At 50.4% G+C, this 10786-nt stretch overlaps 1 protein-coding gene across 2 annotated transcripts; it reads right to left on the minus strand.

The window, feature by feature from the left end:
* Positions 1–2854: 2854 nt before the first annotated feature.
* DMRT2 (doublesex and mab-3 related transcription factor 2) lies at positions 2855–10441 on the minus strand. Of its 2 annotated transcripts, none has more exons than XM_049896799.1 (4): positions 10099–10441; positions 8783–9297; positions 7012–7114; positions 2855–4607 (listed from the first exon to the last, which is right to left on the minus strand). In XM_049896799.1, exons 2-4 carry the CDS (start codon positions 9269–9271, stop codon positions 3550–3552), a joined length of 1650 nt encoding a protein of 549 aa, XP_049752756.1. In that variant the 5' UTR covers positions 9272–9297; positions 10099–10441; the 3' UTR covers positions 2855–3549. The 2 variants fall into 2 exon arrangements, with proteins under 2 accessions (XP_049752756.1, XP_049752757.1); XM_049896800.1 differs by lacking the exon at positions 2855–4607 and adding an exon at positions 5222–5277.
* Positions 10442–10786: the final 345 nt, after the last annotated feature.

A 10786-nucleotide genomic window follows, 5' to 3' on the forward strand; every position in this document is an offset into this window, starting at 1 on the left:
TCCCAGGCCCCAGAAAGTCTGGAGTCCATGAGAATTGAAATTCTGGTCTATATTTTCCCCCTTTTAACCAGGATTTTTCTATAAAATCTTTGTGATATATATTTTTTTGTTTTACAACAATAAAAAAAAAAAAGCCGAGAGCCACACTCCAAGCTCTTACTGCAGGGCTGGTGGTAGACTCGTAGGTCTGAAATCCCAAGAAAAACTCATCATTACAGCAGAGTTAATGCGCAGGGTGATAAGAAATTTGCCAGGGAAAGCACTGGCTCTCGGAAACGTTCAAGAACAATAAAATTCCAGTCACAGTAACTTGAGGAAAGCCCCTAATACCCACAGAAAACTGGATTTACTTAATGGGATTAAAATGATAGAGAGGTCAGAAAGTAAGGCCTGAAATGTTAATTCAACTCAAAAAGGGACGATTGACAAACTTAATTATTCAAAATACTAAAACAGAGTAGGAGGGCGAGAAAATCCCTGTCTGGGTTAAGAAGCTCTTCTGAGACTTTTTGAGATGATTTTATTCTAATGTGTTTTTCCTTTGTTACCTCTGAATCTGTTTGATCCAAATGCTGACTTTACATTTCACACTTGACCAAAAAAAATCCTGACAGGAAGATAAAAAATGAATGACTGTAAGAACAAAACTGGAGAGGGAAAACCAGAGTTCGATTTTTTCTGACACCAGGACTCTCTCGGCTGGAAGACGTTTTTTCTGCTCCATCTTCAACAGTTTTTGAGATCAGATATTGTGATCTCCAGCTGCTTTCACTTTCTTTTCCTCTGGCAACCTTCCACGCACTCCAGCTTTTCCAAGGGTAGAAATTAAGTACATTTGACTCAACACAAGCAAGTATTATTTTACAAGTGCAAACCGAAAATCAATCTAAGGTTTGGCTTGTTGTTTTTGAAATGGATACTAATTTTAAGCAACAGTTCAGAGGATCCCTGGAGGTTGACGCGAGTTCATCGGTAGCAAAATCGTTTTGAGATCATTTTACATGTTTGCAAGAGCAGGAAAGTAACTCTTTAAACTGCGGACTCACTTGGCCCATCATCACTTCACACTCCCACCTCGTTTTCTTCTTACCCAGGTGAAACACAGTTGGGAATAAAAACCTCCCTCCGTACAGAATTGAAATATTTGGCTCTTGATTTCTGTATTGAGCTGACTATAACAGCTTAGAACTTGATTTGGGGTCCACGGGGAGATTTTAAGGGATGGACTTAGTCCTCTCATAAGCTTTTTTTTTTTTTTTTTTCCATCATATAGAACAACAGTTGACATTTGTTAAGCAAAATAAGAGAGTAACCAAACCAAAAAACCAAACCCAGTGCCATCGAGTCGATTCCGACTCATAGCGACCCTGTAGGACAGAGTAGAACTGCCCCATAGTTTCCAAGGAGCGCCTGGTGGATTCAAACTACCAACCCTTTGGTTAGCAGCCGTAGCACTTAACCACTATGCCACCAGGGTTTCCCAAGAGAGTAACAGCGAGCTTAATTACCAAAGCTTGTTGCTGTCATTTCTGACTCATGGCAACCACATTGAGTCAGAACAGAAGTATGCTCCAGAGGGTTTTCAATGGCTGATTTTTTTGGAAGTAGGTTGCCAGGCCTTTCTTCTGTGGAACCTCTAGGTGGTGTCAAACATCCAACCTCTGTTAGTAGCCGAATACATTCACCCTTTACCACTGAGGGACTCCTGAACTTGAAAACAGGGGAGCCTTATTCAGAATTAGGGTCTTTGCAGATGTAATCAAGTCAAAGTGAGGTGGTAGGAGATTAGGGCAGGCCCAAAATCTGATGGCTATTGTCCGTATAAGGAAAGAGAGACTTGGAGACACGCGCACACACACAAAGGGAAGAAGATCTACTGGAGGCAGAGGCTGGCAGCTACAAGCAAACGAACACCAAGGATTGCCAGCAACCACCAGAAGCTAGGAAAGAGTAGAGGCGGATTCTTCCCTAGAGCCTTCGGAGGGAGCATGGCCCTGTTGACCCCTTGATTCCAAATTTCTAGGCTCCAGAACTTTGAGAGCATGAATATCTGTTGTTGTGGGCCGGTGGGGAGAGCGGGGAGGAGAGCATAGGAACCCGGAAGTTATCCTTATTCTGTGATAAACACCTGCAGCTTCAGCAATTGTCAGTTGAAGCAATTCAAATAATGTTTTAATCTCAAAAGGGGCTATACTGTAAGCTTCGGACATTGGTGAAAAAGGGGGAGGCATAAAGCATTGCTGAGTCACCGGTACTGGGAGACCATCTGAGCTACTACTGGGCCTGCCTCTGAATGCCGGTTGTCATCCATTTTTAGGAAACACGTGAGCTAACACAAGAGCTGAGCACCAGAGAGGGTTGTGCACCATCATGGTTTCAACTTGCAATGTCGCTGCTCTGTGATCCTGAACCAACACCATCTGGTCGATTCTGACTCAGGGCAACCCTGTGTGTGTCGGAGTAGAACTATGCTCCATAGGGTTTTCAATAGCTATAATCTGTGGAAGTAGATCACGAGGCCTTTCTGCCGAGGCACCACTGGGTGGATTCGAACTGCCAACCTTTTGGTTAGTAGCCAAACACAAACATTCACACCATCCAGGACTCCATAACCCCAACAATCTAAATTCATAGTGTACACACATAGAACAGGAGCTTGAGGCCCCACCAGAGAAAGAAACGGGGCCCCAGGAGTTAAAAGACATTGACTTCAAGAACCTGGGTTAGCACATAAATGACATATTAAACTTGATTTCCCTTCCAATTAATTCAAATTTGCTCAATCATATGAAATTAATATCCTATGAGCATGCAAATCAGCCATATATTCTCCTTAAAGCAACCTTTGCCTCAAACGGTCTTAAATAGCTGAATTTACATGCCCTCCAAAATGCAAAACTAACCCTCATAAAGGTTCTCCTGCGCATCCTTCCTGTCCTGACCATTTTGTTGTTGTTAGGTGCCAGAGAGTCGATTTCTACTCACAGTGACCTAACCATTAAGGACACTTAAAAATACACAGAATCACAGCTAAGGGTGATGGGAAAATTCGGAAATGGCTAATGGTGACAGCTGCACAACATGATGACCCCAACTCATGCCACCAAATTGTACACGTGAAGAACATTGCCGTGGCAAATGCTTTGTGACACACATATTTACCACAATTAAAATAATACGCAGAATCATAGGAAAATCAGACCCCGTTTGCTAGACAGGAGCCCTCTCATCTAGACTGAGACAACTGGTGACTACAGGAAATACCAGGTCCTTTAGGAGACAGTGTCAACTTTATTGCTGTTTGAAATGCCATTGAAGCCGGAAATGTCCCAATTTGCACGTGAGCAATTTCCATCTTTAGGTTTAAATAGATTGATGGGATGAGACAAGGTATACGCATATGAATATACAGAATTTTTTAAATCATCACCATTTACATTAGAAATTTCTTTATACAAACACCTTGGCTTTTTTTTTTTTTTTCTAATGAGTGAATGGCAAGAACCCCAGGAGACGGCAGAAAACCCAGCTTTCCGTTGGCACGGCCTTTCACTGGGAGACATGAGTGATGGCAGACGAAGGCCTCTTAAGAATAGACTCGACGGAAAATGACAGGGGTTCATTCACCGAGAGTTTTGTTCCAACTTGCTTGGCTACGAAAAGGTCTTTTGTGCACCCATCTATTGTAAACGCATACTTCTGGTTCTCCTTGATGGAACATTCCCGGTGTTTCCTAGGGGCCTCTTCCAAGGCCTCCTTGACAAACGGTGTTTTTAACTCAGGCCCCGGGTTGTCATTAAGTGTTTGCTGGAACAATGAGGGGAAAGGATTGTGTTTAAGTGGCAGAGGGTGCCTGGTGCTTTCCTTGTTGATCTTGGTTAAGATGTGCCCTGGAGCTGCCAGGGAGTCCGTGTCAAGCCGGGGAGAGAAATTCCGTCGGGGTGGGGAGAATGCAGACCTCTCGGGCACTGCCTGGTGGCCCTGCAGGTCACTTCTTGCGGCCTGAACCTCGGGCATGGGGGGCAGCACCAGAGAGCCTTCCATTTTGGCAGGCATCATGTCATGTTCTACGCTGAGTGCATCCGGGAGGCGTGTTCCCTTTGAGTCCCAGGCCACCCCGGGTCTCAGGGCTTGCACCGAGGTGGTGGCATTCAGCAGGCACTGCTGGTAGAGGAGACTGTCGCTAACTGGGCCACATTTGGGCCACACTAAAAATCTGGAGGACACAGGGTATTGTCTGTAAGTCGTGGCCACGCTGACGTTGGAAGAAATGAGTTCCATGTTCCCAGACCCGGAATACTGCATGGTTAGATCAAGGCAGGTGGGCAAGAAGTTGCAAAAGTCCTTGCTCGAGGGTTCCACAGGGGTGGAGCTGTAGGCACTTTTGTAGGAGCTGTACTCAGGTCCGTGCGCCAAGCGATTGGGCAGGAACAAGGCAGCAGCTTGGGAAGCTTCCAGCATCTCCCTCTCTTTGTATTCCCTCTCCAGCATAATGTTCTCCAGCTCTTTATCAGCAAAGGCCCGTCTTTTCCTCATCCTGTCACTTACTGGGGGAGGTAGCGGTGAGGCCCCACCTAAGTAAGTCTCCGCGGGAATGGGGCGGTACCCTAGAACGAGGGGAGGAAAATCTATAAATGCAGAAGGCAACAGAAACATTACAAATCAGCAGAACAAGTATTTATACTTCTACATCACCAACTTGAAGATCCCTGGGTGGTGCCAAGGGTTTGTTCTTGGCTACTAACGTAAAAGTTGATGGTTCAAACGCACCCAGTGGCACAGCAGAAGAATGGCCTGGCGATCTCCATCAGTTAAGATTACAGCCAAGAAAACCCTACAGAGTTGTTCTGCTTTGTAGCACATGGGGTCGCTATGAGTCGAGCCAGCCAGATGGCAATGGGTGGTTGGGTTTAGTTTGGTTTGATTTATTGCCAAAATTGTTATACAGAACACAAAACTATAACTGTAAGCTCCATTTAAAATAATTCCCTATGAAGGCAAGGATATCCACATCGTAATTTTGTTGCCATTGTGATAAATTTGTTTGCTTTGACAGGCGTACTTCACTGACTGAAATTATAATATTCTTGCCAGGCCCCTGCACATTGAGAGACAAGGCTGCTCATCTTGCTTCAATCAATGGTTTATTACAACCCAAGTCATTCTTTTTTCCATGATTCAAAAAGATATCTATACCGAGAGATGATGTCACTTTTATTTTCTAAAGGTGGCTCATTATGTATGCATTGTTACAGTTGTAGAATAATCCAAGGAGAGCTAGGAAAAAAAGAGAAAGACAGTTAAAGCAGATAAGTGGGAATAAGAAAAGAGACTTCAGGAAACAGAGAAGCATAGAAAATTGAAAAGAGTTGCTAACTAGTCGAAGGCAGTCTGCAGTGAATCATTTCCCCGAGGCTCTTTCCCTAACCACCAGCACAAACAAAAACAAGGGGGGCGGGAAGGGAGAATTCCCTGCTATATTGACAATAACTGCTCTACCACATTTTTCTCAAGCGCTCATCATGCTGGCCAGATACCAAAATAGTCATTAGAACACAGATAAAGTCATCGCATATTTTATGAGCAGAAGCAGAGTCAAAAACAAAGATTTGTGTAACATAAATAGAATTCCTGGCAGCATAAAGCGATTTGAGTATTTCATCATCCCCAGAGCGCTCAGCAGTATCGAATTTGTTTGAAGGATCCATTGTGATATTTGTGTTTACATAGAGACAAATCATCAGACTCATTTGCAAATAAAATAGACTTTGAAAAATAATGTTGCCATTTCTACGGTAAGTTTTGCCAGGAAGTTATTTACTTGAATTTACCATTTCCTTTTCCTCCTCCCACTTCTCAAGTTGCTTTGGCACAACTTCAATTCATCAGCGTGGTCCCTATGGCTATAAATCTGTTTACCCAGTTTGTAACCAAATTCATTTTTAATGCATGGGAAACCACTCTCAGGTTAGAAGTACACAGCCCAGGGTCAGACCAAAACAAACTCAGAAACCTGCCCAGAACCAGCTCAATTCAGTAGCCACACTGGGAAAAAACAACTGAAAGATTTACTTGGAGAAAATTTCGACTTTTCAACCAGAATTTGACGAAGTGGCAGTGATTCAAGGAAATAAAAATGCTCCTTTTATTTCAGTGGTGGAAGGGACCTAACGCATTATTTAGCAGATCAACAAAGAAATTTCATGCCCAGATAGAAATGATTAAACCATCAGTAATACTTTCTGAACAATTAAGTTATCCCCCAAGTTTTAGAGAAAGTGAAAACCTAGAGGAAGAACTACAGACTTTACACACTGGTCAAATTCAACCTCCACTTTGCTGGCTGGTCCGATTCAAAGCCTTTCCATGTTCTTAGACCTCGACTCTCAAAAATACTGACTTGATTTGTAAACTTTCACTTAAAGCACAATAAAAATTATAAATATATATATATTGAAATGAATTGTTGAATAAAGGCAGTTATCTAGATAATTCACAGAGAAAAAGAGTAAAATGGAAGGGTGAGTTTTGAGGCTGAATCACCAATCACCAGGACTAAAGGTTTTTATTGCTCATGGGTTAAACTCCTCCTTAACCAACTCTATTTAGCTCCAGCTCTAACTAAGGAAGGTTTTGTTTTGTTTTGATTTTCTTCCAGGCCATCTGCTCCCATCACTGGCAGTTTGTCTTTAAGCGTTGCTCACACTGGGGCAAATTTCAAGCACTCCATGTTAACCCAGTATCTATTAAGCAGGCAAGAACATTAGCAGGATTGTTGGCCAACCCCTCAGCGGTTTATGCGAGATTACTTTCCCAGGTCCTGGTTTCCTTCCTAGAGGAAATTTTTCTAATAAAAATATTTTTTATTTAAGTACCCTCTTGGTTACCCTCAGGTAGCTCACTCACAGGGTAATAAATGTGCCCTGTAACTGAATAATAAGAAAAAAAAAATTTTAAGAGGCACTCAGAATTCCACTTAAAGGTAAAAAGGATCCGTTTGCATTGCTTTACCTTCTAGAATGCTTTTGGCCAGCAAACTGGGTGCCCTGACTTGCCTCTGGTACACGGCTTTGCGCTCGAAATTATTCTGTTTCCCGGAAAGTCCCTTCTTGTCCTGTGAACACAAATATCATCAGGAACGCTGGCCAGAAACTGGAAAACTGTCCAAAAACCCATCGCCATGGAACCCCTTCCGACTCACAACCACCCTATAGGACAGAGTAGAACTGCCCCATAAGGTTTCCAAGGAGCAGCTGGTGGACTTGAACTGCTGACCTTTTGGTTAGTAGCCAAACACTTAACCGCTGGGCCACCAGGGCCTGTGTGGCAGCAATTCCAAAATTAATTATATTGGAGCTCTTTCCATAAGAAGCTGGAGGCTCTGCCTGAATGTGGTGGGTAGGGCCCAGGGCCTTCTCTGGGGCAGTTCTGTTAGTCACCCCAGGCTCTCCCGGCAGAGCCCTTGCGGCCAGGAATGTTGGGACATGCCATGTGGGGGTAAATCCACAATGGGGAAGGTGGTACGAGCCCCAGCCTGGGTGCTCACCAGTGGAACCCAAGGCGCCCTGGGCCTGCAGTTGGTGAGTGCTGCGGGGCTGGTTTCTTCCCGAGTGCGGGGAGAAGACTGGAGTGGAACTGGGAGAGATCGCGGGGGCGGGAGGGGGGCCACCAAGAGGAGAAAGGCGGAATGAGGGTGCCTATATCTCAGCTTCTTCCCGCCGGGCTCTCCCACAAACGTGCCACTGGGCGATTGGGGCACAAGAAAAATGAACAAACCCTCGAGGTCTACAAGGAAAGCTGGACAAGGAGACGCCCCCTGCCCCAGCTGTCATCGCCAGGTCGGTGGAATTCCGGGCCCCACCACTCCCGCGTCCAGCGGGAAAGCAGGGCCTGCCACCCAGACGCGGGATTCGGGAGGAGGCTGGGACCGGACCACCTCAGCGTCGGGTGCGCTGCCCGGGGCGGTGGGGGCTTATCCTTTGGAGTCACTGTCTGCGGTGGATGCCTGGATCCATCCGCACTTCTCTCAGCAGAAAGCAAACTCACGAATCCCCCAAGGCCTGAGTCTGGAGACAGCCGGGAAGCCTCACTCGCTCTGAACTCTCTACTCGCAGGCCCAACACAAACAGAAACTCGGGTTTGAGAAGAACCTCAGCCTTAAAGAAACGCTGGCTCTTCCCCCAGCTGGCGTCCCGAGGGGAGGCGCAGACACCCCTGTCCCTGTCCGGGGGTTCTTAGGTCGTTCACCCGGACAGTAACGGTCCGCAATGGCTGCATGGCCTCGGGCTGCGCGCCCCTCCCTTCCCACGCCACCGCTGGTCTCATCTGTAAAATGGGCACCTACTTGCCCTGTCTCAACCGGCCGGGTGACGGCAGAAGCACCCTGCGCGCTCTGGACCCCGTGGTTCCTCTGGGCAGTCAGCACCAGTGGGGCAGTGACCAGCATGGTGCTGGACACCGTGCGCCAGCTCAACCACCTCCCCCGGCAAGGCTACCAAAATGAATTTTTAATTATAAAAAGTAAAAATGGAGTGACTTTCCCATAACGTCTAGAACAGGCCTAACCACTTCCAGGCCTCTCGGCCGCCTTTTTAACACAGTCTTTTCGGCCGCCGACTCCGCAGCGAGGCCACGGCTTCCTCCCTCCTGACCCTGGCGGCCAGCGCGGGCCAACGGAGCAGCGTCCTCGCCACCCCTCCGAGGTGGGTCCGGTGGGTGGGAGCAGCCGCGTCCCCTCGAGCCCCGGGCCCCCAGCACGGCGCCCCGGGCCGGCGGTACGCACCTCAGTGGCCTGCTGCCTCCGGAGCGCCACCTGGGCGGCCATGACGCGCTGCCGCTCCACCACCAGCAGGCAGTTGGCGCACTGGCAGTCGCGCCAGCGGCAGAAGCGCTTGTGGCCCTTGAGGCAGGACACGACGCCATGGTTGCGGCAGCGCGCGCACTTGGGCGTGCGGCTCAGCTTGCGCGGCTCCGCGGTGGCGCCCCGCTCCCCGGGCCTGGCCGGGGTGCTCGGGGCCTGCGGAGCGGATGGCTGCCTGGGCGGTCCTCCCTGCGGCTCCGGCCCGAGCGGCGCCCCAGGGCACAAGCCCGTCGCCGCCTCGCCGTCGCCGTCGTCCTCCACGTCGCCGTCGTCGTCCTCGTCGTCGTCCTCGTCGTCCTCGCCGTCCCCGACGGCCGGCTGCAGCGCCCCGCGGTCGTCCTCCTCCAGCTCCAGGCTCTCCACGTCGATCTCCCAGTCCCCAGGCGCTGGTCCCGCCTGCCGCTCGGCCATGGCGCCGCGCCTCCTTGGCCTGCGCTCTGTGGAGACATAGAGACACCCCGACGACCCACGGCGGGCGTCAGGACCCTCCCCGAGAGTCGGGGCGCGGGCCTGCCCGCCTCGGCCCCGGGACCACTGACGTTCTCCACGCGTCACCCACATTCAGACGCCTCGTGCCTTTCTTGTCTCTTTAGACCCCCGCCGGGACCCCCAAACCAACTGGATGTTTCTTCTATGAATTGTTAAGTGCTCGGCAAGCGCCTGATTTTGAACTTCTGCCCTCTTGCTTTACGGACGCTTTACGGACCAAAGTCTTGCGTCCAGCTGGGCCAGCCTAGTCCCCTGCATTTGGAGGCATACAGGCCACTTGTCAGTCTTCCCCAGACCAAACCAGAATGGCCACGACGAATATAAAAACCTCGATGGAATCATTATCTCCCTTTTGATTACAATGGGCCTCGCGCAGCGAGCACCACCCAGGCTTTCCCAAAGCCTCTCATCCCCCTACACTAGCACAAGGTCCCCTTCTTGAGCTTTGGGAGGGCCTTTCATCCCTCCACCCCAAATAATCAGCTAAAAACCAAAATTGTTCTGCTGTCTTCGAAGCCCCACAGGAACACCGAGCCCAGAGCGGCGTGCAGTGATACACAGCACTTGGACCGCACAGGGCTGACCCGCCCGAACTCTGTGTACCCCGGGTTGATTTGCATCTTTAAGGCAAGGCGCCCAGACAAATCACACCGAGAAAAAATGAGAAGCGAACACCCACACCCCGTGCGCGCCTCCCCACCCCACCCCACCCCACCCCCCCCACACCCCAGCGGCATCACCGCACTCACCAACAGTGGGAGGCCGGGGCCAGCAGAGCCAGCCCTGGGATCGCGCTCGCAGGCTGCTGGCTGTGCTGGCACACCGAAATCGGGGCGGCCACGGAGGTGACAGCTGGAGGCCCGAGGCCACTCGCCAGGGGAGGGCGGGTGCAGAGCCGAGTCCTCAGCCGACTCGCCCGCACATCCCAGGCCCTGCAAAGCTCCGATCGGTCCTCCGCAGCCCCGGCGCTTCACCTCGCGGGGCCGGCGTTCGGCTTCCTGGAACTCGGGGTGGCCGGAAGGGTCGGCCGCCCCAGCCTGGCTCCGAGCGCGGGCTCCCCGGCCGACGGCGCTCACGGTCCGCGCCGCGCCGCGCCCCTAGCCACACTCTCAGCCTCCGCTCCCCTTCCGAGTATTATCCGCGGCGGCCCCCGCTCCGAGCCGCTGATTGGCCGGCTGGCCGGCGGTGTGCGCGCTGATTGGCCGAGGCGCGTCGGCCGGGCCCTCCGCCTCCTGCAGCCCCGCGCTCCTCCCCGCCGCTCGGCCAGAGTCCGCCCGCGGGGCCTTCGCTGCAGCCGGGTGCCGTCCGCGCGCCAGTATCCAAGGGGGACCGCGCCCGCCGGCCAGAAGTCGCCACGCACCTCGCCAGCCGGGAAAGCAGCACAAACGTATTCTTACGAATGCATCGTCAACAAGAGAAGGTAACAGACGACAAGGC

This window comes from Elephas maximus, chromosome 9 (genome assembly GCF_024166365.1).
Source record: "Elephas maximus indicus isolate mEleMax1 chromosome 9, mEleMax1 primary haplotype, whole genome shotgun sequence".
Classification (NCBI taxonomy): Eukaryota; Metazoa; Chordata; class Mammalia; order Proboscidea; family Elephantidae; genus Elephas; species Elephas maximus.

Excerpts from the sequence above, each read along its gene's own strand:
- DMRT2 (XM_049896799.1), bottom strand. The coding sequence starts at position 9,271 with ATGGCCGAGCGGCAGGCGGGACCAGCGCCTGGGGACTGGGAGATCGAC. Across the intron at positions 7,115-8,782 it reads GGAGGCAGCAGGCCACTGAG|GACAAGAAGGGACTTTCCGG; the intron begins GTGCGTACCGCC and ends TTGTGTTCACAG. Across the intron at positions 4,608-7,011 it reads GGCCAAAAGCATTCTAGAAG|GGTACCGCCCCATTCCCGCG; the intron begins GTAAAGCAATGC and ends CCCTCGTTCTAG.